This window comes from Rana temporaria, chromosome 2 (genome assembly GCF_905171775.1).
Source record: "Rana temporaria chromosome 2, aRanTem1.1, whole genome shotgun sequence".
NCBI lineage: Eukaryota > Metazoa > Chordata > Amphibia > Anura > Ranidae > Rana > Rana temporaria.
The window spans coordinates 200,688,896-200,708,639 of NC_053490.1; the positions used below are offsets into that span (position 1 = coordinate 200,688,896).

A 19,744-nucleotide genomic window follows, 5' to 3' on the forward strand; every position below is an offset into this window, starting at 1 on the left:
TTCTCCGGATCGTTTGGAATCCTCGACTCCTGGAAATGAGGAGGAGGAAACTTTAGGAAATCTAATTTGTAGCCCGTGGCCACGGAAGACCGTACCCACTCGTCGGGAATGCTGGCTTCCCAAACCTCTGAAAAGAGTCGCAGCCTTCCCCCCACCTTCGTGGGTGGGGGCGCCCCTTCATAAGGGCTTGGGGGCTGGTTTTGCTGGTTTGCGAAACCACTGCTTTCTGCCTCTAGCAGCCTGTCCTTGAGACTTGCTGTTGAAGCCGAAGTTTGCTTTCGCAGGAGGCCGTCGATACTGTTTGGCATTAGAGGGCCCCTGCCCAGGGGAGTACTGTCGTTTAAACGCAGGCCCCTGAAACTTCTTCTTAGTTGGCAAGAGAGTACTTTTGCCGTTTGAAATGGTCTGAATGTATTTATCTAGGTCTTCTCCGAAGAGTCGTCCTCCATAGAAGGGAAACCCTACCAGGAGCTTCTTGCATGGGGGCTCGGCCTCCCAGCTCTTTAACCATAAGAGTCTTCTCATATGGATAAGGGATAACGATAAACGTGACGCTTGCTGGATAGAATCCTTAATTGCGTCTACTGTAAAACATATGGCCCTAGGGACATCCGAAAATTCTTCTGCCTGCTGGGCAGGAATAAGTTTAAGCATCTGCTTAACTTGATCCGATAATGCTTGAGCAACCCCAATCGCAGCCACCGCTGGCTGTACTACTGCCCCTGCCGTAGTGAAGGAGTTCTTAAGTAGTGCTTCCAAGCGTTTATCAACTGGATCCTTGAATACCTGTATGTTTTCTACAGGGCATGTTAACGACTTGTTAACACATGAGATGGCTGCGTCCACTGCAGGAGTAGCCCATTTCTTGGAAAATTTATCTTCCATAGGATATAGGGCAGAGAATCTTTTAGGTGGTAAGAAGATTTTATCTGGCTTGTTCCAATCTTGGAACAAAACTCCCTCTAATAGAGGGTGGATCGGAAACACTGCATTGCTTTGAGGCGCCCTCAGTGAGCCCAAAGCTGAAACCGTTGATACCTGGAGATCTGGTACTGGCAAGTTGAATGCATTATGGACCAAGTCCGTTAAGGCTTGAATCCACCAGCCCTCCCCTTGGGAGACTGCTCCAGACTCCTCTGTATCCGGATCTTCGATCCCTGAACCTACTTGGTCCTTGTCCAAGAGATCGTCCAATTCCCCTGAGGAAAGGACCTCCTCTTCTGAGGGTCCACGCTCGGGCGACGGAGATCTAATCCGTTTACTGCCCTGCATAGCTGTGGCTATCATTTTTCCCATTCTTTTCTCCATCTCTCTTAAAGAGGTGAGTAATACCTCGTCCGTGACCATCTTAGGGTTGGACTGACCCGCGCCAGCTCCAGCCCCAGATCCCGATGGCCCCAAGGCTCCCTGAGGGGAAAGCAGCGGCATAGCTTTGTCCGAGACCTCAGACTCTCTGGGGGAATCCCCACCTCTTGTACCCTCTGACCCGGATGCCATGGTACAATACCGAGGTACACCTGCTACCTATTGGTACTTGGAACTATAAAAGTTAATTGCCCAAACACCTGTTTGGGGGATAAAAAATGCTTCCTCTCCCCTAGATGACCTTTTTTTTTTTTTTTTTTTTTTTTTTCAAATCCAGGAAAGAAAAATCATTCTGTCCCCCTGAGTAGTATTGCAAGAAAAACTATGAGATGGAAAGAAACAGCCTATTTCTAGGCTTGAAAACAGTCTTCTGAAGACTGCAATATTCTTTTTGGCCACTGTGTGTCCTCGGCGCCCCGTGCTGCCACTCTGGTCTTTCCTCCCCAGTTCCAATGTATCGAATGCTGTTTGGAACGAAAAGGAAGGGCCGCCCCTTCCTTAAACCACTGACCCGCCCTTCCCCCCTCAGCTAAATGGCGTGAATTGCGCCTATAACACGTGAACACACGCGCGCGCGCGCGCCCGCCGATAGGGGGGGGGTTGGGGGGAAGGGAGCCTCTCTGCTCCAGCTGGAACCACGAGGAGGTCAGCGTTTTGCCTGCTTAGCAGGCTCTGAGGAGGAAGACTGATGGAGCATCGCCTGGAGGCTTGCAGGTAAGCATAGCTCTCTGACACACACATACATTTTATATTACACAGGCCCTACTCAAATGCTTTTCCAACACTACAAGGGAGGTCACTTCTTATGGGGAAAAAATACACATAGAGCCATCCTATCATTAAGATATGTGACTAGTTTGCCAGATGCAGCGCATAACTTTAGGCATGTCCCCTGTGACCCCCCAGAAAAAACCTGCTAAGAACCAAGTTCCGCAAGTTTTCCCCTCACTTACCTGCTCCATGCCGCAGGACTTTGCCAAGCAAGAGGCCCAATCTTCCCCCATCTCCGTGGGGATGTCTAGACCTTCAGGCCCTGGGTTCCTATGAAGGATCCACTGTCCTGGGCCCATATAGCACTCTGGCAACAGAAACATTAGGCACCCAAAGGTTTCTAAGTTCTGGGCCCAGGGTCCAGCTCTCTAAAAAGAAAAGCATTATGGGCTATACCCCAAGGGTTTGGGGTCCGGTTACTGACCACTTTAGCGCTGAGGCCTTTGGACAGAACTGGTTAGCTCACCTAATCCCAAGGATGCGGAGGCAAGCTAAACCATGACCAACACCTAAGACACTGGCGTAAAAACTGAGGTACTCCTCCTATGGGAGGGGGTTATATAGGGAGGGGCATTTCCTGTTTGAGATTGCCAGTGTCCATCACCTGAAGGTACTCCATATAACCCATATAGTAATGAATGTCGCTCTGTGTCCCGTGATGTAACGATAAAGAAAAGCAGACTAGAGACGACGTAAAAGAATGCGACGGCCGTGTGTACATTCGCGGATCGTCGGAAATAGCCAATTTGTATACACGACGCGGAAAACGACGCAAACTCCACCCAGCGGACGCCGAAGTATTGCATCTAAGATCCAAAGGCGTACGAAGCCGTACGCCTGTCGGATCTAACCCAGATGCCGTCGTATCTTGGTTTGAGGATTCAAACTAAAGATACGACGCAGGTAATTTGAAAGTACGCCGGCGTATCAGTAGATACGCCGGCGTACTCACTCTGTGGATCTGCCCCTACAAGTGCATAGTGCACTTGAAATTGCACTGAAAGTGCACTTGGAAGTGCAGTCGCTGTAGATCAGAGGGGGGACATGCAAGGAAAATAAAAAACAGCATTTTAGCTGGCACATAAACAAAAAAAGAGCTACTATTAAAAAAAAAAAAAAAAAAAACACAACACAATATTTTCTACTTTTTGCTATAATAAATATCCACAATTTAAAAAAAAAAAGCTTATTTTTTCTTCAGTGCAAATTAAATTACATTTCAAGGGGTATGAAAACATTTCAAGGTACCGTGTCCTAAAGAGGAAGTAAACTTCCCTAATGTTTGTATCTATAGTTAAGCCTATGTATAGATACTGTAAACATCACCTAAACTTGCACTGTTTAGGAAATATTTACTGTATACTGTCCTGTTGACGTCATCGGCGCATGCACTCTGAAGGAACATTTGCCTTCGACGTTTCATCAGTGCCCTGTGCTGTGACCGGTGGCTCTGGCTGCTCTGGCCGGTCACACAGCTGGAGTTTGAAGACCCAAAAGGAAGACGGGCGAAGATGGATGTGGCCTCCAGCGGGAACGATTAGGGCTTTGTTTGCAGGTAAGTTTCACATAATGTGCTAGTATGCAATTCCCTACTAGCACATTATGCCTTTACTTTGCAGGTGACCCAAAAAACAAAAAAAGGAGGCAGCGTTTACTTCCTCTTTTATGTAAAAGGAAACGTGACAGTGGAACGGCTAGTTTTTATATCAAGAGTTTTTATATAGCAGAAATTACAAAAGCTCCAAAATTATCTTTGTCTCTTATTTTTCAAATGTGGACTTTTAGATGAGAAGAACAGTGCTGTGGAATAATATCAGCTTACCCAGGAACAAAGGACTGTGGTGGTGGAGTTGGCCCATTTAAAGAATACATTCCAATACTGCCAATCCCACTACTGCCCAAAGCAACCGAATTCTGCACCGACTGAACATTGCGGTCCTGGTAATTCAGTTGGAGGGTCTGTGGCCTGGCGTAGTAGTATGGTGTTGAATGGGCATCTCGAGGCAAGGCCTGTGCAAACAGTGTTGCATAGCTGGATACCTGAAACACACAATTATACATATCATGCTGATGCAAGAATTACAAAAAGAAACTCTTAACAATTAAGAACATTTTGTTTAAAAAAAGAAAAAAAAAAAAAGAAAGAAATTCTGGCAATTCTAACTTCTCCCTTCTGAAAACACAGATTTCCTGTCTTGCCGAATACTGACATGGAACAATAATGCAGATCAGTAGTCAGCAAAAAGTCTGAAGTTTTTGTCCACATACTTTTTTTTTAAAGCAATACCTTGAAAGGAGAGGCCAGCAATGAGCTTCTACATTTTTCTCAGTTTTCCTTTTAATAAACCATGGAAACAGCATTTACCAGAATGGCCTTAGTACCCTTGCCCAGTAGTTTCGAGATCAAATTCCACCAGGGACAGACTGTGCAGAGTTTGTATTTATTCAGGTAGGTAATGTATTATACATCCCTCTCTAACCTCTAATATTGTTCCATCATCTTTCAAAAAACAGCTGTAATGACCCCCATACTTAAAGGAGTTCTCTGACCTAAAAGTTTTAACCCCCGCTGTGCCCGGGCTGTAAAAAAATAGAAAATAAACTGTCACTTACCTGCCTACGATCCCCCGTTGTTCCGATATCGCCGTCCCGTTCTCCGGTCCCGGTCTCTTCCGCTTCCTGTGTGTCGGTGACTCATAGTGCGCTCAGCCTATCAGTGGCCGCGACGGGACATTGCTGCGGCCGCTGATAGGCTGAGCGCACTATGAGTCACCGACACACAGGAAGCGGAAGGGGCCCGGGACCGGAGAACGGGACGGCGATATCGGAACAACAGGGGATCGTAGGCAGGTAAGTGACAGTTTATTTTCTATTTTTTTACAGCCCGGGCACAGCGGGGGTTAAAACTTTTAGGTCAGAGAACTCCTTTAAAGGGGTTGTAAAGGAATTTTTTTTTTCCCTAAATAGCTTCCTTTACCTTAGTGCAGTCCTCCTCCTTCACTTACCTCATCCTTCCATTTTGCTTTTAAATGTCCTTATTTCTTCTGAGAAATCCTCACTTCCTGTTCTTCTGTCTGTAACTACACACAGTAATGCAAGGCTTTCTTCCTGGTGTGGAGAAAGCCTCGAGGGGGGGAGGGGGCGAGCAGGAGTGTCAGGATGCCCACTAACACACAGCTCCTTGATCTGCAAAGTAGAGAGTGTCCTGACCCTCCTGCTCGCCTCCTCCCCCCTTAAGAGGCTTTCTCCACACCAGGAAGAAAGCCTTGCATTACTGTGTGTAGTTACAGACAGAAGAACAGGAAGTGAGGATTTCTCAGAAGAAATAAGGACATTTAAAAGCAAAATGGGAGGATGAGGTAAGTGAAGGAGGACTGCACTAAGGTAAAGGAAGCTATTTGGGGGGGGGGGGGGATTCCTTTACAACCCCTTTAAGAAATCTGGTGCAGACCCCAGTGACTTTAGCAGCCTTAAGTCCATCTCCTTTTCTATCCAAAATCCTTGGGGAAAAAAACTGTCCCTTCTCAGGACTTTACTTTCCTCTCTGACTGACCCATTTGATTCATTTCAGTCTGGTTTGCATCTCCTTAGTACTGCAAGTGCCTTGGTAAAAAAAAAAAAAAAAAATCACAAATAATCTCCTAATAACAGCCGGCTCTGGTCTCTTAACTATCCTCATCCTCCTCTATCCGAGTGTGGCCTTTGATGACATTTCTCATAACATCCTCCATGATAGATTAGCCCCCACTGGATTCACTGACACCCCTGAACTAGTTTAAATCTTATCTCTGGCAGTACTCCATTCATCCAACTTAAATCTCAACCATCTTTACTTTCTACTGGTGTGTCTCAGGGTTCTGTCCTGGGGCCCCTTCTGTTCATAATGACCTTCGAATCCTTTTGGTCTCACATTTCATAAATGTAACATCCACTTCCATTGCTATGCAGATGCCACCCAGATTTCTACCTGTCCACTAAACCTGCTACCAAACTTTCATCCGAATACCTTACCGACCATGTCAGGAAAATTAAATCCTGGCTTTCTACCAAGTCCTGATCCTGAGTCTGACTGATATCGTGGTTCTACTGCTGCATTGCTTGCTGTCCTCTGAGAACAGGTGGTTCTCTGATTATGCTTTGTGACCTATTGCAGGTCGAAGTTGTAAGGTGAGAGGCCATTCCTGCTATTTGGTGGAGGTTCCTTCTGGATATCACCCTTTGGATTTTTGCACTATTATATTCCGATTTGGATCATCTTTTTGCACTTGAGCACTTTATATGGACTTTATTATATAATTTTTAATTATATATCAGACAGGAGGCTCATATCTTTATGCATTAATCCTTCTTTATTAATGCCCATAGCAGAAAAAATTCAATATTCCATTTAAATGTAAGTGAAAAAACAGAGAAACTGTACGGACTACAACTCCCAGCAGTCCTAGGGCCAGTAGCCACTCCCATTCTGTAGCCCCTATATAAGTCCTGTCCCATCTTGCATCTTCCTCTTTCTTTCTGCTCATAGCAGCACGGATATTCAGATAAGTATTATTTTATGACATATATATATATGATATAGCCTAAGATCATCAACGGCTTTCATATTTAGTCTTTTTCTTAATTTTAACCTTGAGGTCATTGCGCTTAATGTAATGGCTTAGATGTTAGGCAAAGGTTTTTTATATTATTCCCTTTTCTGTCAGGTTTTAGCTAGTGCCATTGCGCCTAATGCGATGGTTTATTAATTGTCGGATTGCCTCCGGGCCCTGTCTGTTTTTCCCCGCTGTCACCGTTTTATCCCTTGGTGGCTTGCGCGGGCGCTACCTCACCTCACGTGTGTGCCTCAAACTGCCGCGGTGTCTGCCGCCATTTTGAGGACTCCCTTCCTTCTTCTTCCCCTTCGATCCAGGTCTTCGCGCGCGCGGGCCGAGGAGGGGCGTGTCCGTCGCACTGTCCCTCACGCAACCTACCAATAGGGATTCCGGAGGCGTAGTCTCGCGAGACTTCGCCTCTGGAGGATATTCACTCAGCTCTCCTGGCCAATAGGACTCCTGAGGCGTAGTCTCGCGAGACTTCGCCTCAAGGAGGAAATACACACCAGGCTCTCCTCCCACCGCAGCGTTATTCAGTGCTGACGGTGCAGGAGGTAGGAGCCTGGGTTACTGAATCACGTTACTATTATTATTATTATCTCAGCTAATATAACTATCAGGGAGAAGGAATTTATTCCTCTCTCTTTTTTCTCTGCTGGATAGGTTCTTTAATTGATTACTGCACAGCTTAGTGCATTGCGTTGGGCAAGACCAGCTTGCTTAGACGACACATAGAACAGCTTATTTGCCCTCATTTTTGATTTATAACTATATATATTAATCCAATAACAAAATGTCAGAAGAATTTTCAGTTCCCATTAAGGGAGACGAGATGACGCTTGATACAGCGCAGTTTTTGAGCACGGCTCAGATACAGGACTTAATCACCAAGTCTGTACAGGCTGCCCTGGCTTCAGCTACCATGCCATCTGGACCGCAGCAGGCCCTGTCTCTAGCCCCTGTGCCGCCACCGCACAGCGATGAGCCACAGTTAAAGAAGGGCAAATCCTCACAAAAGAGGAAACACACTGTGGCAACCCATGACTCCCCGGCAGGGGAAGTAAATAATATGCTCAAGGCAGCTCCCCACACGGACTGCCACCCCACGCATCCCTCGGACTCCTCCCAACCCCTGGGCCTCAGGGAGTCACTAAAGAGGCATAGGTCCGCTAGGCGGACAAAACCCGACTCATTTATAATTGATTCAGATGAGGATTCATCCGCTGAGTCGGGTGGGACTGAGGTCTCAGAGTCCGAATACGATGATGAGGAGGATGCTGGGTCAATGGCGCTCGACCAAAACGCCACCCCTGAAACTCAGGGCGCAACTATAGTAGATGCTCTGGGCGAACCACTGTTTCATCCAGATGCCATCTCCCATCCCCGTTCTGGGGATTGGTCCCCTTTACCCCATGTATCAAAATATGTGGAATTCTGGGCACGTAGGTCCCTTGAGAGGACTAATCGGAACAAACTGCGGGCAGAATGCCCTCGCCCATATATTCCTAAGAAGGTGGTCTTAACACCCGAGGTAGACCCCATCCTCTCCAAATACCTGTTAAAAACAGGAAAATTCCCCAAAAAAGGGATAGACCGCTCCTTTAAAAGTATACAGGACCGGATCCTTGACCTCCTTGGCCCTCTGACAAAGATTTTAAATCTGTCAGAGCAAGCGGCAACTTCAGACCAGACACTCGACATAACCCAACTGAGAGGATGGGCCCAAAGAGCCGTATGTCTAGTGGGCAGCGCTAACACCGCCTGTTCTATTGAGCGCAGACGCTCCATACTGATGCGCCTTGACCCACAATTAGCCCACCTGGCAGAAACGGAGCCTGGTCCAACAGCAGAAGGAATGCTGTTCGGCGAGTCCTTGGTCAAGGACATTAATAAATTTGTAGGGCTCTTTAACAGCCTCGATAAAGCCCAAACCTCGCTCAAAAAATCTGGAACGCATAGGGTTTTTCCCCGGGCCGGCAGAAGTAGGGGCCGTTCTGCCGGCCGCAATACCAGTTTCAGACCGTTCAGGGCAACTGCCCAACCTTATACCCAGGCTCCACCTCCATACAACACTGTGGCACAACCAGCGCCATTTTTCCCACCTCGTGGTAGATCGTGGAGAGGACGTGGAAACAGAGGATATCCCCGCTCTCGTCCATATACCGGTGAGTACTCCCATCGCTCCACTCCCTCACACACCTGTGGGGGGACGACTGATGTTTTTTACCCACGCTTGGTCTGCGATTACGGCAGATCCGTGGATACTGAACACCATAACAGGGTTCCACATAGAACTGTTGTCCTCTCCGAATCTAGGCGGACTACCCCCCCCGATCCGATTTGCAAAGCAAAACATAGCGCTAATAGACAACGAATTACGGGACCTCATTTCCAAACAAGCGGTGGTCGAAGTCGACCCATCCTCCCCGGGGTTTACCAGCAACCTCTTCCTAGTCAAAAAGAAAGGGGGAGGCTACCGCCCCGTAATAAACCTTCGGGACTTGAATCAACATGTCGCATATCGACATTTCAAGATGGAGGGTATCCACTGTCTCCGAGATCTCCTTCAACCGGGAGACTGGCTAGTAAAGGTAGACCTAAAGGACGCCTACCTCACCGTTCCTATGCACCCAGGATCCCAACAGCTACTCCGTTTCAGATGGTGGGGACGCACTTGGCAATTTACATGCCTCCCGTTCGGACTGTCGTCCGCTCCGTGGTGTTTCACCAAACTTTTGAAACCGATAGTAGCGTCTCTGAGGAGCAGAGGAGTGCGTCTGATAATTTACCTGGACGACATCCTCATCATAGCATGCTCCAAAACACAAGCTTCACGCCACATGATCTGGACGATCAACTTGCTACAAAAACTAGGTTTCTTGATCAACCAAGAAAAATCGGTCCTTACCCCTGCTCAAGAAATGGAATTCCTGGGCTTCTTGGTAGACACCAACCAAGCCGTCCTCCGTTTACCCAGAGCAAAACTAGCCCTGATCCGCAAAGAGATCAGAGCAGTGTTACGCAGGAGCTATCTATCTCTACGCGTATTAGCCCGACTGGTAGGCCTGCTTGCGGCCTCCATACAAGCCATATTCCCAGCCCCTCTCCACTACAGGGCCCTCCAACGGCTCAAGATCCTTCATCTACGACAGGGTCTCAGATACGCAGACGAGGTACCTCTCTCTGCGGAGGCCAGAACAGAATTGCAGTGGTGGCTGCGACATGCCGTCGAGTGGAATGGCAAAACGATCTTCAACTCATGCCCAGACGTCATATTAGAATCAGACGCGAGCCGGCGGGGCTGGGGCGCTCGCTTAGGCGAGACCTCGACGGGGGGGACCTGGTCCAACAGGGAGTCCCTCCTACACATCAATGCACTGGAACTCCTAGCGGCCTTGTTCGCCATCCAGAGTTTTCTCACGGAAAGATCCAACTGCTGCGTATTATTACGCATGGACAATATTGCAGCGGTGCAATACATCAACCGATTAGGGGGCACCAGATCCAAAATTCTAGCGGATATTGCCAAAGATTTTTGGCACTTCTGCCTGTCCCGCAATATCATCCCTATGGCAGAATACATCCCGGGTTCTTCCAACACTATAGCAGATTGGAATTCCCGTTACCTTACCGACTCCAGCGACTGGCGTCTGGCCCGCTCAGTCTTCATACAACTGAACCAACTTTGGGGCCCCTTAGGCATAGATCTTTTCGCCTCTCGCCTCAATCATCAGCTGCCTCGATTCTTCAGCTGGAGACCGGACCCGAGGGCCTCAGCAGTGGACGCTTTCCGTCACTCCTGGACGGGGGAGACACATTACGCGTTTCCCCCATTCGCGATGATCCCCAGAGCGTTGCTACATATAGCAAACCAGAAGGCGACGGTTGTGCTGATCACTCCTTGGTGGCCGACACAGCCGTGGTTTCCCCTCCTGCTAGAGATGGTCATAGACCATCCCAGGCTCTTGCCTCACTTTCCACACATCCTCTCCCATCCGACCAAGGGCATTCACCCTATGGTAGCGGACGGCACGCTGACTCTCCTGGCATGGTTGGTCTCGGGGTGCCAGACCCAGACAGCGACCTTTCTAAGTCAGCTAGAGACCTCCTCGCCCTGGCCTGGGCCCCCGGGACTCGATCGGCATATCGATCAGCCTGGGGACTCTGGGTGCGTTGGTGTGATCAACGACAGGTTGATCCCGTACAAGCCCCTGTAACTGTCATAGTCAATTACTTGGCGGATTCCTTCGAGTCTGGTAAAGCATACAGCTCCATAAATGTATACAGATCAGCCATTTCGGCTTACCACTACCCGGTAGACTCTCTACCGGTCGGCAAACACCCCTTGATATGTAGACTGATGCGGGGCATCAAATTCAAACGACCCCCACGCCCTAAATACCAATCCACCTGGGATGTCTCCAAGGTTCTCGACTTGTTCTCTAGATGGGGTGACAACGAGGCGTTGCCTCTCAGGCTTCTGTCTTATAAACTAACAGTCCTTCTGTGCCTGGTTTCGATCAAACGAGTCTCCGACGTTAGAGCGTTGGACATTTCCAGGCGTCAGTTTTCGCCGCAAGGGGTTAAATTCTCGGTGGTCCGTAGGACCAAGACTAACCTTCAGTCAGTATTTTACCCTTACTTCCCGGCGCACCCGCGACTCTGTGTGGTTAAATGCCTGCAGGCCTACGAAGCATATACTGTTGCCATACGCTCTCCTGTTTTCTCACAGCTTCTACTGTCATATGTCAAACCTCACCATCCGGTCACCTCCGCCACTCTAGCGCGTTGGGTTAGATCAGTCATGGAGATGGCGGGCATAGACATAGCCCTGTTTGGAGCACATTCTTCCAGGGGAGCTATGGCTACCAAGGTGGTTTCGACGGGGGGTTCTCTGGCAGACCTCCTTTTGGCGGCCGACTGGTCTTCTGAGACCACCTTCCGTCAATTCTACTTTAGACCGGAGGACCATATCTCCATGTCCGTCTTATGATTGGTTTTGTTACACATATACATAGGATTTGTATATACATATATATTGCTTTTAGTCATAGTAATGTACATACCGTTAAAGCTTTGAACTTGCATAAAGATATGAGCCTCCTGTCTGATATATAATTCGAGATTTTCCTAGCTTGTGACGGAAAATATTAATTATATGAAGACAGGAGGCGAGTATCTTCCCTCCCTACCCAACCCTGTCACGGTTCTAATTTCTCTTCCAGGTTATTGACCATTATCACAATCCATGTGTGCTGACGACCTGTCGGTCGTGAAGAGTTTTCCTGGGATCGGATGACCTGTTAACCAAAAACGTTTCGCTGGTTAGTCCCCGTTGGGACGTGTTACAGTTTACCCCAGTTGTCTCCTGAGACTGAGATATCGGACCGGCTGGCCGAAGAATCCGGTGATTAGACGACCGTTCAAGGGATGTTCCTGGTTCCTGTAGGTTTAGGATTCGCATAAAGAAGAGGAAGATGCAAGATGGGACAGGACTTATATAGGGGCTACAGAATGGGAGTGGCTACTGGCCCTAGGACTGCTGGGAGTTGTAGTCCGTACAGTTTCTCTGTTTTTTCACTTACATTTAAATGGAATATTGAATTTTTTCTGCTATGGGCATTAATAAAGAAGGATTAATGCATAAAGATACTCGCCTCCTGTCTTCATATAATTAATATTTTCCGTCACAAGCTAGGAAAATCTCGAATTATATATCATATATCATATGTTTTAACTTTCTGTATGTATAGTTTAAAATTGTTTGTTTTGCGCTGCACTATTATTATTAGATTTCTACCAACCCTCTCACATTAAACAATGCTAAAACTGAGGTTCTCCTTATTGGTACGCAATCCGCCCTGACAAATCTTAAAGGTTTTTCAGTTAATACTGATAAACGACAGCTTTCCCTTCCCTGGGTGTCATCCTTGACAGTAAACTATCTTTTGCCGGGCTGCATGCTCAGATAAGGGTCTGGTATGGATTTTGGGGGGCCCCCATGACGGTTTTCCGTGGATGAAGGTGTAATTCATTATTTTGAAAACATTTGATGTTATAGAAAACATTTAGAAATGTAAATCGTGCCCAAGCAGTACCCTAAAAAATGTATTTCATTTTTAAGTGGTCATGAAAAATAGCAGTGCACTTCCTGCTATGTAAAGGTGCCTAGGCAGTCTCATAGCGGAATATCTGTGGTGCGAGATCGAAGGCACTGCTGCCTCTGACTGCTAATTACTAGAAGTTCAGAGAGGTCACCATTGTGCTGCTCAAGGTAAAAGTAACACAATATATTGAAAAGCACGCTTATCTATGCTTACCTTGTTTGGTTGTTTACGTGGATCTTCACTAAGGCTAAGCAAAAGATAGAGAATTGCCCATCTGTTTTTCACCACTCCCTAAAACAACAGTACAAGAGAAAATGTTTGTTAATTGACTGTGAATGTCAGAAATAAATGCAGATGACCCAATGTAGTGCACTTGTGTCTAGAATGTGGACATCAGTACATATTTTTAACAGTAAAAAGGCTTTAAAACAAGCTATTTATGCACAAAAAACATAAAAGCAGAGAATAAGGCGCACCTCAAATTTTGTGCCTTAAAAACCCATTACATTTTAATAAAAGATAAAGATAAAGTGCACTCATCAGCAAAATCAAGTACAGTAGTTTATCTCAAGCTTATGTGGCACTCTTAGAATCCCTGAATTTTGACTTATGAGAAAGCCTTTTAAATATGTTGCTCATAAGCCTCTTGCACCCCATGACCATTGTACAGAAACACAATAGTTCAGAGGTCAGCAACCTGTTGATCAAGGATAGGCGACGAGTAGACCGTGATTCTTCCTTGCTGACCCCAGAACTTGGACAGGAGGGGTAGCATTTACTGGTACTGATCCACTTTACTCCTGCAGATGCTGAAAGCGGTCTCTCTTCCTCTCCCTCCCACCAGCAATCACCGGCTGCAGGAGGAAATGGATAGGTACCAGTAAGTGCCGTAAGTGTCCCTGTTCTTCCTCTTTTGGCTGCCCAGCACCCCGTGTGCTCCCCATGTCCCCCTTCTGCCTTCCCTCCTCTCCTCTGCTGCCGGCTGATGTGAGAGATGGTTTCAAGATGGAGAGAGGGGGAAAGGGACAGTAGTAGTATGACGTAGTAACTACGTCATTTATTGGCTATTTACTGTTATTTTCACTTTCTGCATGAAAACAGTGTGACGTCAGCACACAAGTCGGATCATCTTGATCCAAATTCTGGTGCGACTTCTATTCAAATCAATTGGCGCCCATAGGGAACCATTAGTTTTGAATAGAGACAGAGAAACACGTCTGAAAGCCAGCGCGGCTAAACATGCATTAAATGATTTTTTTTTTAGCTTTTAACGCTGCGTTTTTCCTGGCATCTGGACTAGCTTTACAGCCCGTTTTTTAAAACGTCCGTGGGCATGTAGCCTTATATTTATTTTTATTACACCATACATGAGTATATTCAGAAACATTACAAGCACCAACTTATCCCTTTAAAGTGTTTGAGAAGCCAATATTTTTTCCTTCTATTAGCTCCCTCTGATATATAACAATGAGTTCTCAAGTGGATGCAATTTATAAAAATATGCAGTATAATGGCTCACTTCAGAGCGCCGTTGGGCACTCAGCTGACTGTCCGCTGGTCTACTCTCTCGATGTGATAGCTGCAGGAGGAGGTGCTGGGAAACCCACGCTGACCTCAGCCGAGGAGAAGACCGGCGGGCAGTCACGTGAGCACCGACCGGCGCTCTAAAGTAAGCCATTATACAGCATATTTTTATAAATGACATCCACTGGGGAGCTTACTGTATATTACTATATCAGAGGGAAATATAGAAGAAAAAAACAGTTATTTTTAGTGCAGGAAAGGGGGATCGGGGGGGGGGGGGGGTGACAGGCAGGGAGGGAAGAGGAGGATGACAGAGGGAGACACAGCAAAATATGGCTGCGGATGACAAAGGCATGTACTCAGACCATGGTGTCAGGGCCCAGCAGCCCTGATATATCGTGGTCAGCGTACAGAGGGAAGGGTATAGCCAGGCAGGATCAGACAGACAGTTATTACAGGTGGCCAAATGACACAGCACAGGCACTGTGCTGTGCTGTACAACATGCTTTAAGGGAACAGGATAAATTTTCTTTTTTTGGGGGTTAACAAACACTTTAATCTGTATGCTACCAAGGTGGTGAATGAATGCATCACATTTCTTTTCACTGATGATTGTATATGCTCCAATTATACAGACATGCCTCCCTGTCTTTGTGTCTATGAATCATTTGTCCTGTAGCATATGACATTATGCCACAGAATGGATATCTAAAGCACACATAAAACCGCAGACATGGACCATTTAAATTATTTATATCCTGGACTTATTTTCTTACTGTACATGCAGCAAACCTTCTGTGCTATACTGTTGCATTCTAGACAAACTCAATGTTTAACAAGTGTGCAACCAGCACCCAACACACTATGTCCACATGGTCTGTGAACACAATAAAGTAAATTATTTTTCCATGCAAATAATGTCAGGGTACTTAGCAATTCAGTTCAAGAATACAATCAGTGCTGCTGTGCTTATCTGGATTACATCAGAACCTTCACAAGTGTTCTGTAAATAGAACAGCATCCCTTCTTTTATCAAGGCCAAGCAGCAACACCTGGCAAGACAGTTCAATTGTTTACTGCTGTACTTATCTGGACAACAAGGGAGAAACCTTGGTCTGTATCTTTCCTTGTTGTGAACCAGACTTTGCAAACTTTATTATTATTATACATGATTTATATAGCGCCAACAGCTTGTGCAGAGCTTTACAATATAAAGAGAGACAGTACAGCAACAATACAATTCAATACAAGATGGTTAGGAGGGCCTTGCTCCTGAGAGCTTACAATCTAATAGGGAGGGAAAACTGGAACAAAAAAGGTAATAACTGTGAGGGAAGAACTGATGGGAGAAATAAAAGAGTCAGTTGTTAGCTGAAGGCAGAATAGGCTTCCCTGAAGAGATGACTTTTCAGGAATTAGCTAAAAGGTGGACAGAGTAGGAGACAGCCGGACAAATTGAGGTAGAGAGTTCCAGAGGATGGGAGCGGCTCTAAAGCTGTCCTGGAGATGAGCATCATGGGAGGAAGGGACAAGGAATCTAGGGGGCAGGATGTCTTGGGAGGAGCGGAGAGGACAGTTTGGGTGATATACTGAGACAAGCTTGGTGATGTAACTTTGGGAAGCGTTGTATATGGCTTTGTATGTTATTAACATTTTGAATCCTATTTGTTGGGCAATCGGAAGCAAGTAGAGGGATTGGCAGAGAGGGTTGGCAGGCACTGAGTGGTTGGTAAGGTGGATAAGTAGGAATCATTCACAGGAATCACATCGTCATAAGCTTCGCAGGGATACTTTTACGTCGCAAGCTTCGCCGGCATACTATTGCGTCGTAAGCCTCGCCAGGATACTATTGCGTCGTAAGCTTCGCCAGCATACTATTGCGTCGTAAGCTCCGTCCGGATAATACTATGTTGTAAGCATCATCAGGATACTTTTACATCATAAGCATTATCAGGATACTATTGCATTAAAAGCTTTGTCAGGATGCCATTATATCATAAGCTTCGTCGGGATACTATTATGTCGTAAGCTATATCAGGATTTATTACGTTGAAAGCTTCGCCAGGATACTATTAGGTCGTAAGCTTTAGCAAAATATTATTGCAAATGCTTACAGTTTTGCTGTTTTTATCCAATACATCCATTGGTTGAACTGGATGGACTTGTGTATTTTTTCAACTAAACTAACTATGTACATGCACATTCCAGGGGCTGGACATACCTAGACTGTTCACACTGGTTGGTTACACTACATCTCTCCTCCTATTAAATCATTGTTTAACCACTTAAGACCCAGACCAAAATGCAGGTAATAATAAATATCCCTCAAAAATATATAAAAAAAACGTTTTTTTTCCTCAGTTTAGGCCGATACGTATTCTTCTACCTATTTTTGGTAAAAAAAAAAAAAAAATCGCAATAAGCGTTTATCGATTGGTTTGCGCAAAATTTATAGCGTTTACAAAAAAGGGGATAGTTTTATTGCATTTTTATTATTATTATTTTTTTTCCTACTACTAATGGCAGCGATCTTTTTTCGTGACTACGACATTATGGCGGACACTTCGGACAATTTTGACAAATTTTTGGGACCATTGTCATTTTCACAGCAAAAAATGCATTAAAAATGCTTTGTTTACTGTGAAAATGACAATTGCAGTTTGGGAGTTAACCACAAGGGGGCGCTAAAGGGGTTAAGTGTGACCTCATCTGTATTTATAACTGTAGGGGGGTGTGGCTGTAGGTCTGATGTCATTGATTGTGTGTCCCTATATTAGGGAACACACGATCGATGACGGCGCCACAGTGAAGAACGGGAAAGCTGTGTTTACACACAGCTCTCCCCGTTCTTCAGCTCCTGGGACCGATTGCGGGATTAGGGTCCCGCGGCCGCAGTCACAGAGCTTCGGACCGGGTCGCGGGCGCACGCCCGCGACTAGGCATTTAACAATCACGTACAGGTACGTGATTGTGCCCAGCCGTGCCATTCTGCCAACGTATATCGGCGTTAGGCGGTCCTTAAGTGGTTAAAATAACAATGCATGTGTATAATAACACCTTTACATCATTCTTTATACAGTAAAAATATCCCAGTTTTACAAAACCAAGTCTAAACTGGTTTAACCACTTAAGGACCCGTGCACGACTATATACGTCCTCATTTTGAAGAGGGATATCTCGGTAATGGAAGCAGCTGCTGCCACAACCGAGATATCCATCTCTTGACGCGCAGGTCCTTTAAACGATAATGGTGGTCTGCATGGCGGATTCGCTGCAAGATCACCGTTATCGGCAGCAGGAGAGGGGGCCCCCCCGCCGCTCTCTCCACCGCTTACCGGAGCCGTCGGCATCCGCGGAGGCGATCGGGTTCTGTCTCCTGCTTGTCGTGGATGCAAGTGAGGGCAAGATGGCCCCCACCCGTCTCCATAGCATAGCAGGGCGGAAGCGACATCAAAACTTCACTTTCGCCCATGCTTCTTAAAAGGCACATTTTACTGTTGTCATTTTTTTCAAATCACATTTTTTTTTTTTTTTTTGCATTTTAGTCTAAATATGATATCTGAGGTCTTTTTGACACCAGATCTCATATTTAAGAGGACCTGTCATGCTTTTTTCTATTACAAGGGATGTTTACATTCCTTGTAATAGGAATAAAAGTGACCCGTTTTTTTTTTTTTTAAACAGCGTAAAAATTAATAAAATAAATAAGAAAACAAAAAAATTTTTTTTTTTAAAGCGCCCCGTCCCGACGAACTCGCGCGCAGAAGCAAGCGCATACGTGAGTAGCGCCCGCATATGAAAACGGTGTTCAAACCACATAGATATTTAAATCTACAACTTCTCACAACCTCCATGGAAGCCTTCTCTTGCAGACGGATAAGGTTCAGCAAGTATATATTTTTTTCATAGACTCCACATTTACACATCCCTTCAATTTGCACAGCGGTGGAGTCATCTGACGTCCACCACATATAACAATTTAAAGGACTGGATCAAAGGCTTTAAACCTTGCTTGATTTTACTGCAGAGCACTACAAGCAGTGGAGTACGGAGTCAGTAATCTGATGCCTATATGCTTACTGCACAAGATTTTAATATGCCAGAGCAATAGTTTGTTCTTTTCTGTTAACATTAAAGAAGAAATGAGAACATGCTGGTACACTGTTCTCATTCCTTATGAAAGAGCACTCCTCTGTATTTTTAGAGCTTCATTTGCTGAAACCTTCTAAATTTATGGAGTAGATACATTTATGTGTGAATCTTTTATCTTTGTTACTTTTTCCTGAAAGATCAGCCATCTAGTACTAAAACTACATTGCAATATACTGGTTTATCCCAGGTGACTTGTATATTGTGACAGGAAGTCAGGTAAATCTGTGGGTGTTGTCACAAACGGGACATACATTTCTGCCTTGCTTAGACAATACAATAATCATTGTGTAATCGTCGGCTGCGAGAAATAGCCAGACAAGGTCTAAGGGCGTTGAAAGACTCCAGCTGTTCAGAGTGAGGCAATTAAGGCCTATATAAGAAGTCCAAAGGATTACCACTAATGAGCTGCATCACTCCTAAGGCTGTGTGAGTAGGAGAGCAGTGCCAGAAGGTCTTCTGTGGAGGTGAGGAGAGGATTGATTTTTTTCTGTGTGAAACAAAATTAAAAGACTATTGTTTTGTGCTGTATGACCAGCACTGTCTACCCAGCAGTAGGCTGTGTTAAACTTCATAGATAGGTTCTTGTGTGGAAGGTAGACGCCCAAAGTGGCTAGGAGTTATTTTATGTTTGATTTTGTTTATGCTGTTTGGATGCTTGCAATTGTTTTCCAGCAAGATGGAAAAATAAACCAAAAACTTTGTTTTCAACCGTCTTCGACTGCCAGTCTTTATAAATTCAGTGTGTGGTGAACCCATCCAAGGGGTCACACACCCCGCTACCGAGCTTACCCCTCACAATATGCAGTGCCTTAAAAAAGTATTCTTACCTCGTTTCCACATTTGGTCATGTTAAAACCAAAAATGTAAATGTATTTTATAGGGATTTAACTGATAGACCAACACTAAGGCCCCTTTCACACGGGGCAGTGGAGGTGCGGTGGCGCTATACCGTCGTATTTACCGCAATATTCGGCCGCTAGCGGTGTGGTTTTAACCCCCGCTAGCGGCCGAAAAAGGGTTAATACCGCCGGCAATGCGCCTCTGCAGAGGCGTATTACCGCGGTTTCCTATTGGTTTCAATGGGAAGGAGCAGTATAGGAGCGGTAAACACCCCACTCCTATACCACTCCAAAGATGCGGCTAGCAGGACTTTTGGAGCGGTCCTGCTAGCGCACCAATTCAATGTGAAAGCCTTCAGGCTGAAGGCTTCGGGTCACACTGAAGACTGCAGGG

General features: G+C 45.9%; 1 protein-coding gene across 1 annotated transcript in view; it reads right to left on the reverse strand.

Annotated features, from left to right (window-relative positions):
* The window catches only part of TUBGCP3 (tubulin gamma complex associated protein 3), a 134,264-nt gene that overhangs the window by 88,784 nt on the left and 25,736 nt on the right, over window positions 1-19,744 (reverse strand). Inside the window, exons 4-5 of the mRNA XM_040336227.1 lie at window positions 13,049-13,126; window positions 3,959-4,176 (exon numbers count right to left, since the gene is read on the reverse strand). Coding sequence (XP_040192161.1) covers window positions 3,959-4,176; window positions 13,049-13,126 — 296 coding nt within the window. The remainder of the gene's footprint in view (window positions 1-3,958; window positions 4,177-13,048; window positions 13,127-19,744) is intronic.